The sequence below is a fragment of the Carica papaya genome, chromosome 7 (assembly GCF_054855325.1).
Source record: "Carica papaya isolate Zhongbai chromosome 7, ASM5485532v1, whole genome shotgun sequence".
NCBI classification, from domain to species: domain Eukaryota; kingdom Viridiplantae; phylum Streptophyta; class Magnoliopsida; order Brassicales; family Caricaceae; genus Carica; species Carica papaya.
In genome coordinates, this window is record NC_142315.1 from 11,269,295 (window position 1) to 11,283,600 (window position 14,306).

At 35.2% G+C, this 14,306-nt stretch overlaps 1 protein-coding gene across 2 annotated transcripts; it reads right to left on the minus strand.

The window, feature by feature from the left end:
* Nucleotides 1–186: 186 nt before the first annotated feature.
* Nucleotides 187–9,384, minus strand: TES (ATP binding microtubule motor family protein). 2 transcript variants are annotated; one of them, XM_088208724.1, is made up of 15 exons: nt 9,156–9,384; nt 8,232–8,467; nt 7,992–8,078; nt 7,793–7,893; nt 7,310–7,423; nt 7,132–7,213; nt 6,661–6,728; nt 5,904–5,963; nt 5,694–5,818; nt 4,819–5,017; nt 3,984–4,121; nt 2,910–2,999; nt 1,940–2,836; nt 650–954; nt 187–557 (listed from the first exon to the last, which is right to left on the minus strand). In XM_088208724.1, the coding sequence occupies exons 2-15, from the start codon at nt 8,458–8,460 to the stop codon at nt 230–232; spliced, it is 2,823 nt and encodes a 940-aa protein (XP_088064850.1). In that variant the 5' UTR covers nt 8,461–8,467; nt 9,156–9,384; the 3' UTR covers nt 187–229. The 2 variants fall into 2 exon arrangements, with proteins under 2 accessions (XP_088064850.1, XP_088064849.1); XM_088208723.1 differs by having other exon boundaries at nt 8,232–8,554.
* Between the last annotated feature and the right edge of the window lie 4,922 nt (nt 9,385–14,306).

A 14,306-nucleotide genomic window follows, 5' to 3' on the forward strand; every position in this document is an offset into this window, starting at 1 on the left:
TTAAACAACCATATCCGAGATCATTTTTGATGAAATGATCAGGCTAATGTTTCATCAACTTGTGCTAAATTGATGATTATGCAATTTCATATTACTATTTCAAGGCAATTTACAAGACCATTGACAGATCTCTTTATGCTGGATGCAAGGTCATGGATGAAATCTTTGTTTGACTGAAAAACAACCTAAACAAGAAGAAAAATAAATTGCAATTAGGAACACTGCTTGTTTACAGATGTAACAGGTTTGATATGAAATTCCACCCCATCCATGTCTTCTTGTCAGAAGGACAAACAAAATTTAGCTCAAACATCTCCCTGCTTGCATGATCGCCGGATTCGCAGAATCCAACAAGCTGAGCAACAATGTCTGCACTCTCTTGCACATGCTGCATGTTAAGAGGGTCTGTCCACAGTTTGTTCACCAGTTGTAACCTTCTCTGTTTTCCCACAGGAGGAACATCCCATTTCAGGTAAAGCACTTCTCTATCCTCAGCTGTTAGTTTCGAGCTCACTCTCTTTGCTAAGTATTCTCTTTCTTGTTTAAGAGCTTTGATACTGCATCCAAAAATCAGCAGTTTATAACACAGAATCTAAAAAATGAGTACGACAGGAGAGGAAAAAAAACAAGACTAATAAAACTCCATTACCTTGATGATACGTAGCCTGCCGGTTCATCTCCTAAGAGTGCTGGGCTGGCATTGCCAAGCTCAGCCAAGTGCTGTTCCAACCATGTCAACCTTCTAAGCTCAACTTCCATATATATTTGATCAGCTGTGTCTCCTCTAAATAACAAATAAAACTGTGTGCGGTGAATTATTGAAACATGGCACAAATGCCATAACATGATAATCTGTTTTCTCTGATCTTCAAAAATTTGGTGCCAGGGCATTGGAGACTGATCCATTGCATCTGTATCGGCCTCCGTAGCCTCACTTGTCTCCAGTTCTAACACCTAACACAAACACAAACAAGTTGAGGAGAGTGTGAAGTCCTTACTTGTCATATCAGTTTGTACAAGTCAAGACCAATTAAAAGTGATACGTGGTAGCATCCGCCAATGCTATTTATCACAATCAAAATTAATTTATAATGTTAGGAATCCACTGTATTCTCTGCATTCGGCTGTTATTAACAAAAAAAACAAAGACAAATCAAATCCTTCACTAATATATATTATCTAAATCATGGTAATCTAGTCTGTCAAGCAGGACAGAGAGAGAGTCCAGATTACTGTGCTACCAGTACAACTTGGCCCTGGCTAAAACCTCTTCACTCAACAAATTCTGTCAAAGTTCCAGCTCGAGTTTGATTTGCCCAATATTCAAAATGGGTAAGCTATTAATTTTTGAAGTATTTACATTCAAAGACAGTTGATATGTTCGATTAGATTTAATTAATTATATTGTTTTTAAATTTATAAATACATATGTGTTTATTTTTATGTTTATAGTTTACATTATACATGTATATTCATATATATAGATGTATATATATATAGCTGTGGTAATTCGATTTCCCAAACTAATAAAAAACTATCCAATAAAACTATCTTTCTGAATTCAAACTAAAAATTATTCGAGGTGGGATTCCACCCGAGGGGAGAGCTATCTCTTTTCTGAACTTAATCTAATCTAGTTGAACCTAAATGTTCTTCATACGAAGTGATCAGCTTTAAAATGATCAAACAAAGCTTCAAGTCAAATGCAGATTCTTTAGTATTCTATGAAGTCGAGCTTGAATACTCAACCATTCAGCTCAACCTAATTTTTTATTTTCACTTTTAAATCCTAATCACTAGTGGAAGGTTGTAGCATCACTAGATTATTCAAGGCCGAGCAACAATAGCTTGTAATAAGGATCATCAAGAGTCAAATTACTGAAAACATTTAAGTAATAATTAAGAAATAATCAAACTGAATGGTGAAAATGCTTCTCACCTGGCAAACTAGAAGTTGCTTTTGGTATTGAAGTTTTGCCACCCTCTCCTTTAACTCAGTAACATAAGCTCTAATGCTTCTTATATTCTCCTCGGCTGCATTCTTAAACATTCGTTGCATTTTTTTCACATTAACTGAGTTTGCGTGCCGTGAGGCTGGAGTTCCCTCCCTTGATGAACTGCAGGTGCGATTATCATCACTTTTTGGTGGAGTAGCTCTCAATGACTCGGGGCCAGAAGAAACCATGTTATTGTGCTCAGGGACTCTGTTCTCTGTTTCACATTCCATTACCTTCCGAGAAGATGATAGAGGTGAGCATGGAGCCCTAATAATATTTTGCATGTTGGCACTATTACTGAAGCCAAAAGGAAGAACTTTCTTCTTCTTCATTTGTTTCTTAAAATCTGGAGTCTGATCACCACTTGGAAAAGATGAAACTAGTATGTCAATAGATTTCTGTACATTATCAAGCTTCCTCTCCAGGGATGCAATAGTGCTTTCTTGAGAGTTTAGTCGAGTTATCTCTTCTTTCAAGTTGGCCTTGTCTCCAATCACAATCTCTTCTGAAACAGAGCCAAGTTTTTGCATATCCTTAATTTCTGACAGCATTTTCGCTATAGCTTCAGCAGTTTGTTGATCCCCCAGTTTGTATGAAACAACCTCTTTATGAAGTACATCAAGTGCTCGATTTGCTTCCTCACCCAGCTGCCTCTGGCGCTGCTCAAGCTTTCGAATTTCGTGCACAAGCATGGATGGATCTGTAGAAGTAATTGACTGCTTCTCTATGGCCTGTTTTTGAACTCCATTTCTAGTCCAAGTTTCTTGGGTAGGTTCATCTTGAACGGGAAAAGAAAGACACCTGACTACTTGACTAGAAGGTCCCCATTCATTCGATTCCTGAAAGCATGATAGGATATTTATTAGCAGAAAATAAGGGCAAGGGATAGATTCATATTAATCTAGAAACCACCTTCTGCTCCTTGCGTGTTTTTCTTTCTTGTTCAAGCTGGGATTGTACCAGGTCCCTCTGACGCTTCAGTTCTTTCATTTCCCTTTCCATCTACAAATTAGTTTTTCAATTGACCATATGCATAATTGAAGAAGTACCCATTCAAATATTAGTAAATACAATTCCTTCTTTACTGGTCAAACTTGGTAGATGAAGCAATGAAACAATACTGCAAATAGCTTTCTCATGGCAACTACTGCCAATAGCTTTTCATTTTTTTATACCCAAAATAGTTTTTCAATCAACCGTAAATCTCCTTTTCTGTAAATATAGAAGGGCAATTAGCTTAGCAACTTGCGCATGATTATAGATTTCTATTCCGTAAAATCTCCAGGAAGTCATTACTTCTGCTGTGAATACGGGCGGTACCCCCTTTGGTACCATGTTAATACATATTCATAATTTTTCTTTAAAAAACAAGTCATTACATTACTACTGCTCAAACAATAAGCACGTCATTGCAGCTCCACAAGAATGCACGATGGACTGTTTTGGCACAGGCATGGCAACAGCTCGTGGTGTTTGACCACTGGACTTGTACCCTGGTGGCCAATCAGCCATACATAACTATTGATACAATGCTCCATTTAAAGGAGAAGATAACTATTGATAGAAATGCTGGAAGGAGAAGATAACAAATGATAGAAATGCTGGTTCAAAATGAACCAAGAATCAGAATTTGATTATTAGAATTCTAAAATTATGTGGATCCAAAGGGCAAGAATCTTTAGGAATCCTCTTATGAGAAGAGCTGAAGTGAAATCAGCTGAGTGCAAAATGTGCCATTTTTATAACATGCCATAGGATCTAATTTATTCCTAGATCCTATCTGGCAATTAAAGGCTCACGGAAACTCTTAATTTCATGTTTTAAAGGAAGAAAAATCCTAATTTCATATCAAGGAAAGCAATTGAGAACTCTTCTATTCAAAGCCAGAAGGTAATTTAGACCCATTTTGTCAATCTACAGGATTTAGTCAACTCCTAAATCAAATAAGGGTCCTTGTGATGTTATAGATGATCATGTGCCATTTACCTGTTGGATTTTCATTTCCTTTTCTACTAGTAGAGACCTTAAGCATGAAGAGGACGAAATCTCTGGACTTTGTAGCTCTGCTTCAAGCCTGGCCACTTCTTTCTGCAGATGCTTCACTAATTTCTTGTCTGAGACAATCTGTACCACAAAATTCATCATATAACTAAGACATTTTACATTTCAGTATTCACTAAAGCTACCATATAAGGCTCTTTCAGGAACTAGGCCAGTATATAAGGCATGAACATGAGTTACACACTTCCATCAATAGCCACATGCAAAGAATGTATGCTTAACCATAACATCATCTTTAAGCATGCATTCTATTTTGCTTAATAAGACCTACAATTATGTAGAACTTTTTATAAACAAATACATAAACTAAGCATGCATGTTTGCACCTGCTTCCTAGATTAAAAGAAGGAAAAAGAAATGCTTGTGTGTTTATGGTTTCAAGGATTGCTTCCAATGATCCATTCACCACATATTTACTTAGGTCTCTCCGTCAGAGATCTTTAGGGAAAAGAAAAAGCTACCTGATTTTCTAGAGGTTCACCATCAATCTTAGAGGCAGCAAAGAAATGATATTCAAAACACTTATAGCTTTGTAATCCATTAATAAGATTAGCTGCCATGTCTGGAATACTATATGGCACTACATTTTGTAAACTCCACTTCTCCAAAAACTGAAAAGTACATTGTGGAAAGCATACTATATAGCTAAACCTCTTGAGATAATCCTAATGGCAATCTACACATACACGCACATGCACACAAGTGCACTTGCGCACACATATATTTCCTTGATTGAAGCATATCTTTTCTGTTTGCATACCATGTTTACTTTGGCATTGTTAGTGACTTCCTTTGCACTGGTAGCAAACGAAAGGGTATTCCTTGTTTGCTCCACATGACTTAAAGCTGGACTCATGGTACATATAATTGCTGTTCGAGCATTTCCTCCTAGCGAGTTCTGCAATATCCGTGTAAGTTTAGAATCTCTGTATGGTATATGACCATTTCTTCTTCCACCACTGCAGATAAACAACTGATAAGGTTAAATAATCTATGGGCTTAGGCTTTCACCATATTGTTGTAAAGGAACCTTTTCCAATTATCAAGGGGAAAATGTATTAGCTTACAATAGATTAACATGGGACAGAGTGAGAGAGATACAGTGTTGTTTCAAAAGATTAATATAATGTGAATTTATTAATTCTCTTAAAAATTATTCATTGTGAATTTAGATAATAACAAATTACATAAAAAAAAAAAGATGATAAGGGGGCACACTGTAATAGTTACAAATTATACATATATGTATTGATTTTTTCATATTGTTTTCAAGAATTATGTATTTTTCATTTTATATAATATAGATCTATTAATTATTTAGAAAAATAATTAATTATGAGTTTAGATATTAATCAATAATTAATTATTGATTGGATTTTTAATGTTTTATAGTGTTTATATTAATTGTATTTTTAATTTACCATAAATGTGTCATTTTATCATATAAATTTAAAATAATAATAATAATAATGCATCAGAAGATGACAAGTCGCGTTGTATAAAATGAAAACCTGCTCAGGGCAGCACTTAGAATCCTCAACCTAAACCGAGTTCAGGATATAAACAACTAACTCAACTAGGGTTGTTTGAGTTTATGTGCTTAAATAATATTGTTAAACCTTTTGTCCAGCTAACCTCAACTTTCTGATTACTGTTGTCAGTGTCAACAAACTGCGGTTTATATGACTGCCTTCCTTCAGTCTTATACCATCTGCGTTTGTTTGAGAGGCACGTTCGCTTCCAGCCAGGTCAACAAGATTCTACAACATTACATCAAGTTTGCTTAATAAGCAGTTATTTAGTTGTCATGAAATTTTGAAAGAGAACGAAAACTAGTGAGCATACCAGACTTGCTAAGAATGATTTTACACAACCTGTTTTCTCGCGAAGACTACTCTCAATGGTCTGAAACAAAAGACCGTAATATATTAGCTGTATCATTTACATTTGAGCTAGAAATATAATATGGTTACAAACAAAATCACACCACATAGAAGAAAGAAAGAAAAAAGATAAAAGCAAAGAAAAACTTATTCCACTTTGAATTGATCCGAGGAGAACAAGTGGCTAATATATGTTGAGTTATTTGGAACCTAAAGCATAACAAAGGAGCGCTTGAAGACAGTTGACCTCTGGAAGAGCAGACCGCATATGAAAAAATGGGCAAGCAGAAGCCTACCTTGTGCTTAAAGTAACAACTAGCTTTGGCAAATGGCTAATCCACATTAAAATCAGAAGTTGTAGAGCAGAAGAAATTAAAGATAAACTTATTTCATTTTTAATCGATCTGAAGATAACAAATCGCTAAGCTAATTTGAATTAGTTGGAACTGAAGGCATCAATAATAGTGTGAAGACAGTTACCTTCATTTTGAATTGATCTTAAGATAACAAATGGCTAAGCTAATTTGAGTTAGGCTAAAGCATTAATAATGGAGAGTGTGAGCACAGTTAGCTTCTGAAGGAGTGGAGCACAACGAAAATACAGAAATATAAATTGGAAGTGGTAAAAGGGAAGTGGGGAAACTAGCACAAACATATAAGAAGGAAGCACTGTGCAAGCACTACAAACAATCAATAAAAAGTCCATTAAGTAGGCTTACCAGCCTAATAATTTGATGTGATCTTGAGCTTTTATCATTCAATGAAGTTTCTCCCACTTGCCTCTGCGCTGAAAAAAAAAATTGTATTTGTAAGCCTTAAAAACTATAATTAATGGACCAAGATTTCTTACCAGCCTAATAACCAAAGGCCTTGCTAACTGTTCTATAGACAAAAAATTTGATAAACACCTGATTTCATTTTACGCGTACAGCACTTGTACACCCCTCGAATTTCATTATACAAGTCAGTTCTACGAGTAGAATATTTGTTTAGCATGAAAGGGAAAAAGAAAGAAGGTTGGCCTGGATTATGTGACATCTCTTTGTAGCATTCACTTGTCGCCTTGTGGCAACCAACTGCTTGATCATATTGTTTTTCCTAATGTGAGTTCTGAATATTGATTGAAGACAAAAAGTGATACAGTTTATTCAAACACCTAGCAAATTGTTGCAAGCCCACAGCCAAAGTACCTTCGCATATGCCAATTAAGTGTCTTAGATGGTGGCTGTCCTGAACAACTTCTTCAACTAGTTTTTCAACAATTGTTCCTTTCTGCAGTTCCGAATATAAATTTAGAAAGAAACAAATAATAATAATAATACATCTATTTGAAAATCTCTATATGAAGAAAGTTATTATCCGTCATACCTCCGGGTCATCCAAAAGCCGAAGAGAACCAGAATCACGATTCAAAAGGTCTACCACAGTCTCATTGTATATCTCCAACGCAGATATTTTCAGGGTAAAGTCCCTCTCCTCGGTCTGCGACATTGGAGAAACTTAAGATGACAGGGAATAAAATTCAAAATAAAACGGTTTTGTATAACCCTCCAGCACTACAGTGAAATAAATTATAAAATCGATATTCATATAAAAAGAGAGAACTTAAAGAGATATAGGTGTTTCATCGATTCAGGTTATCCTCAACAACTGCATAGGATATTATGAGATTCTACTCGATCTTTGAGCTACATTCTGATTACTGTATCAAACTTCTATTGTGAGAAAGTTGGGCCAAACAGCTTTGAATGCAATGTAATGGATATCCCTCCGCTCCCTCATGAAAAAAGGAAAGCAACTTACAGAGAAAGAAAAGAAGAATATAAAGAAGCTATAAAGAAGGAAACTCACATTTTTTATATGTTCATAAATGTCCTTGACAACATTTTCAGTGATCCCCCTCATAGTAAATGTCTTACCACTACTAGTCTGACCATATGCGAAAATTGTTGCTGCAAGAAAGAGAAAATTGCAATTTTTAGGTTGCCCTGAAAAGAATTGAAAGGAACATAGACTTGTACAATAAGTTTCTAAGAAACTACGCAGTTACCATTCATTCCTGTTAAAACCGAGAGTGCAACATGCTTAGCCCCTTCATAAACCTCTTGAGTTGAAGAGGTAGGATCGAAAACTTTGTCTGCCACGCATAATAAAGACAGTAAGAAGCAGTAAACTAAAAGCACACCCGAACGTGAACCTGCTATTCCTCAACTATGGTCTTTGTTATTAAAATCCTCCTCAAAAGACTACCTATAAGTAACAACCAGAACAGAAGAAAGGAGAGATATACCAAAGTTGTGTATGGTTGCAGGCCTTTCTTGATTTGGATTCTTGAATACAATAGTGTGGTCATCCGGACATTCCCACGCAATAAGATCGTACATGGCTTGTTCTCTCCGGCTTAGTGGTCTCATCCGGACAGTAACTAGTATCTTCTCCTCGCGCAATTTTGAGCCACCCGGGGTAGACAAGGGGGTTCTCTGTATCTTACATGACGGCGTGGCTGGCGTGCCCAACATCTCTCCTCTACTCATTGTTCCCAGCATTAGCATTTCACAATTTAGATCTCACAATAAACTCTAACATCTAGACATTATGTATTAACCACCTAGCCTGAAAGAAAAATGCCCTTACACTGTTTATTACCGCTATAAATTTTACAATTGATACCATTAAAAAATCAGCAAATTTCAACATATAATTTTTCTTTTCTGGTTTTCAATTCAACAGCTGAAGTTGTATTCCGTTAACGTTGACCACATCTAGTTTGCACAAGTGGTACAATGTGTACATCTTGTACTCTTTAAGTTCATTTCACTTTTCTGTTTCCAAGAAAACCTAAAGCTCAAAACAATCCACATAAAGGAAAATCACATACAATCAGACAAACAGCCATCAAGAAATTTGAAAATGTAGCATCTCTAATAATAGAACTCATCCGCAATTTCTTTTTTTATAAAAGAAGTTCACTCCTCAGCAGTTGTTCATGCAACCTCCAGAAAGTTTGAATCATAAAAAAAAGAAGAGAAGAAAAAATAAAAGAGGAAACAAGAAATTCAAACTTGCAAAGTTCGCAGAGGCTTCAGTAATTTGGCAGTTCATTTATTTAAAGACGAAAAAAATGTCAAATGAGTCCATTCTAAGAAGCACAGGAAAAAAAAAACAGAAAAGAAGAGCAAGAATGTATAGAAGTGACTACAAATGAATCACTTACGGTTAAATGGAAGCGTCGAGGAGTGGAGCGACGGAGAGGATGAATTCTTGAAGTCCGCCGTGAGATAAGGAATGCAGAAAAATAGAACTGCAAGCAGAGAAGAATCGAGTAAAGATTAAGTCACTTGACGCTAGGGTTTCTCTGGATGGATGAGCGAGAGGCGAGAGGTGTTGGCTTCATCATTTCCTTTTTTTTTTTTTACTCTTTTGAGTTAAACAGAGAGAGAAGGAAATGTAACGGACACTTTATGTTTGTTTATGAGGTTTTTTCCCCGCTCTGCGCGCACCAGAAGAGCATTTTGAAATGGTGGGGCCCCCTCATACCATATCAATGGCCCATAATTTTACTGCCACGTGTACGATGATGTACGGCTAACTGTCTGTTTGCGGAGTCTTTCGTTCCGTGTCAGCATATTATTCGCTGTTCACGGCTTACGTCACTAATACGGCACCGTATTTGGAACAGCATAACAAAATACTTGGGTCTTTCTTAATTTGGTCTTCCAAGTCTAATAATATTATATATTTTTTGTTAATTGATCATTATATTTTCTTGAATGGATGATGGCGGATCGCGTTGGATTTGGAATTCATAAAATCAGAACTTAAGATGGTAATGTGGGTTTATTTTTATTTTCCAGCTCAAACCTGTATTTCTTTTTTAATGAAAAAATTTAGTTTACTTTTAAATTTAAATTTTATAAATTAAATTAAATTCAATCCAAGTTAAATATTTCTTTTAAGGAGTTTAGAACAAATACAGTGTTTGTTTTCACCTACTAACTAAATTGTTCAATACAAATAATTTATATCACCAACTGCATGTGTGAAATTATTAATATGTTTGGTTTTGGCAAAACCAAATTTCACCTTTACCCACAATAAGAAGACAGACAACATTTTTAAGTCCTTTGTGAATTGAAACATGTTTCTTAACACAATATATTATACATGATGGAAAATTATATTAAAATATGTTAATCTTATTATTATTATTATTATTATTTTTAATTTATGAGATTCGATATGAGATCAAATCATCTTAAATTATAATATACGTAAATATATTTGGAATGTAAAAAATCATCATTTATACTTATTGGTAGAAAAAAAATTCTGTCAAAATAAAATTAAAAAAATATATATATTTGTTCCACAAGCAAATTTTACTGGAAAAAGGAAGAAATTAAAGATATGAATTTGGTAAACTTAAATGGTCTCTTTCAAATTAAGCCAACAAACTTGGTCCGGGTCACATTTCTCCAAAAGCAATAAACGTGCATCAAGTCAGATTCTATTGCTTCTACTTGTAGCTAGCTTTTTTAGGTTGCGACGTTTACACTAAAACGGCACATTTCACATAAGAAAACGACATGCCAATTTGCAGCAACCACTCTCGCTAAAACAATGTAATCCAATTAATAAAAGTTTTGATTTTAAAACTGCTTGATAACTTATCAGAATGAAATTCATCTATAATTTATTTTTTTCTACAAATTAAAATTTCAAAATAATTTACCACCCAACCCAACTACAATAATAATTAAATAATATACAACTACTAAAAAAAGTATATATATATATATATATATATATATCAATGGGAGTTGATTGTTTTTTGACGCTTGGAGTACAAGAGAAGCCGGTATTATATATACATAAATATAATATAAGATTACACAAACCATCAACTTATTAATTTCTTAATTTCATTCATAATTTGGTAAGTCAACTACTTAGCAATATTTCTACATGATTAAGTTGTTTGTTTTTATAAGCAAAAGCAAACTACTTTTATCAGCATTAAAGTAGACGCTGAAATGTACAGTAAGAAAAATTGAGTATCTGCTGAAAAATTTTATATAATATTTAGGTTAGTTGGTGTAAAGAAAAATGTCACATCATAAGTGGGGTCCATTAACAATTAGCAGAGTTACGTACTGGAAACACAATGCAGTGGATCCTAGTTGGAATCTGACCCCACCCCACTCCCCCATATCAATATAGTGGCTCAAATTTTTCAAGTAATTTCAATATATATATATAAACACATTCTGAATCACCGTTAAATAACTTTCATTAATTATTCTAATTTTCGAATTTAATTTAAACCTGAATTTTATAAAAAGTTAAATTTGTAATTTAAATCAAATATTTTTTGTTATTCGTTCTTTGAGAAATAATTTTCTTCTTCTTTTCAAGAAAAAGGAAACCGTCCTTGCCAACAAGTACATATATATATTATGGGCCAAATTCAAACATATTGTTAAGAAATGGAAACATGTATTGGTTGGTGCAACATTATTGTACCTTCACTCGTGCTTTCCTTTATTACTTACACGTATTGGACAAATTAGCCTCCTATACAAGTAAACTATGTTTTAGTATTATGTGTAAATTTTATTTGTTTATGGATAAATAATATATTAAATCTATTTTTTAATGATAATAGGCTATGTCGTTTTTTTTTTCTTTTAATAAAATTTTGATTTCACATATTCATCAAATGATTTATAAATAAATAAATTATTACATGCGGGAAAAGTAAAAACGAATTAAAAATTTTTAGAAACACAATTGATTTGTTTTATAATTTAGCAAACAAAAATTAGAAACTAATTTTACTTAATAAAAGATTGGAATTGAGGGAGGGAGGGGGAGAGGGTTTCTCTCGTTTTATTATACAAATAAAGTATATTCATAATTCGAAACATTATCCGCACAAAAAATCATTCAAATAAGTTTAGATATTTTCTCTTGTTTGGTAAACGTCTCCTCTTTCGTATTTATTATATGCGTATATCATTTGCGGTGTCATTCCAATCTTCAAGTGTTATAAATACGATTGAAACTAAAAATTGACTTTTTAATTTTGTACTTGAAAGAATTTCGAATTAAATGTAACAATTTTTGTAATAATTTTATTATTTTAAAACGATATTAAGTTCATTTTCTACATCATTATATTTTTATTTATATAAATGTTAACGTAAAATTACTATTTTATACATTAGACTAAATATCTTGCTCTCATCTAGTTGGATGGTCACTTTTGTCAAGATAATTTAGTTTTAATCCTGTTTAGACAAACTAATTAATTTTTACATGTATATATATACATATATATAATTAACTTAAAAAAGTTTTTAATGTTGGTATAGTGGTACCAAAGCCTATCCAAACTAGATTTGGGCCCACCAACTTCATTTTCCCACTTTCTACTTCTTACCAAAATTTTGACCATCCACAAATTATGGTGTTATTTTTCCTTGTGGTGAAATTGTAGTTCTCACAAAATTGAGGGGCCTTAATTTCAGTACTTGTTTGCAAAACTTGTGGATATTTGTTGTTTATCGCACAATCGGTGCGGCTTTTACCGTATATAGAGACAAGTGAAGAAGTGGGGTCATTGATTCTCTTTCATGTTTGTTGGGTAATTCAATCCATCATGTTTTTCACTCTTTTTCTCCCCTTTAAACTTGAAGAAACAAAAAAGAGTTTTCTTGATTTATTAACTCAATTAAATGATAAATACAAATACATTGTGAAAGTAAAATTGAGAAAGAAACGATGAGAATGTTAAGTTAGTTGAGTTAATAAATAACTCTAAGACTTCATTTCAACATGAACCTTGAATATAAAGAACATACATTTACGATACCCTAAGAAGAGCAAATTGGAAAGCCAAAGTCTTAGTGAGCATGTAACGCCCAAATAATTTCAGTATTTTTATTATTATTTTTATTAATTTTATTTATTTAGTTTAATTTATAATTTTTTTTTAAAAAACGCCACGTCAGCAGCCACGTCAGCGGCCCAGTCAGCAGTCCTGGCCAACCAGGACCTGCCGCGTGGCAAGACCACGTCGACCAGGGAACGGGCCACGTGGGCGATCCGCGTGCGCGCGATCAGACGGCCCAGATGCATCCCCGCGCGCACAGACGGCCCAGATCAAGAGTGCGCACGGACGGCCCAGATGCAATCGCACGGACGGCCCAGATACACGCGCACGAACGACCCAGATTTAATCAAAATGGACGGCTGTGATCAAAAGGCAAAAGGGTATAAATAGAACCCACACACCTGACCACAAAAACCCTAGCCACCTGCCCTCGCCGGAGAAGACGAACCAGACGCCGGAGGAGCCGGCCGCCGCCACCCGCCGCCGCACCAGGGAGTTTTCCGACCGTCGATCGAGGTAAATTTCATACACCCGACTCGTTTTTCCACGCTGAGTTCCCTTGTGGCCAAATCGGAGCCAAAATCCCGTTTGATGCAATTTTTATATCACCGTGATCACCATTCTTTTCTCTACAGGTTGATCGGAGCCGAATCACCAAAACACGAACCTCACCGGAGAGCCGCCGCACCCGAGAGCACCGCCGCTGGTAAGCTTCAGTTTTTCGTAATTTTTTGGCCCCCCGAGGGCCCTAGGGTTGTTTTATCGCAGGGACCGATGCAAGTGTGGCCGAATTCGGCCGAAAACGGCCAACCCGAGGCGAATCACCGCCGCAAGCGGCGGCGCCGTCGCCGGAGCACGGCGGAGCCTCCGTGCCGGAATTGCGATATTGGCCGAAAGGGGCCTGGGTCTAATTTGGAATTTTTTTGGGGACGCGTGCAGGTACCAGTAGTGCGTTTCAGTTCCCAAAAAAAAATTTAGGAAAAATTAGGGACAGCCTATAGGCGCACTGTGGAGCTGTGTTCGGACCCCGAAACGAGTAAGGACCCCTCACCTTATTTCCTATCACGGTATTAAAGTTCAATAATAATAAAAAGGTATTTCTTGAATCAATGAATGTATGAAATTGCTTAAGGTCGCTAATGGAGCCCGAGTCTGGTGTGTTTGTCGGTTAACTGTTATTTGGCCTATTTTACAGTTTTAAATGCAGTATGAGGTCTGATGTTTTCATTTCATAGTTTCGTGTGCATATTTTACTGTTTTATTGATTATGGGTTGAATGACTGAGAAACCAATGCTGTATGTTGTCTTGTTTGGCATAAATTACTGGTTTGCTTGTTTGTGTGTGAATTGATGATGCTGACTGAGGAAAAAGGGGAATGAAAGGTTATGTAAATTGATAATTGTATAATGTGATTAGCTTGACTAGATATCCTGGGAGATGGTGGACAGACCGGGTCTGTAGGAAACCCT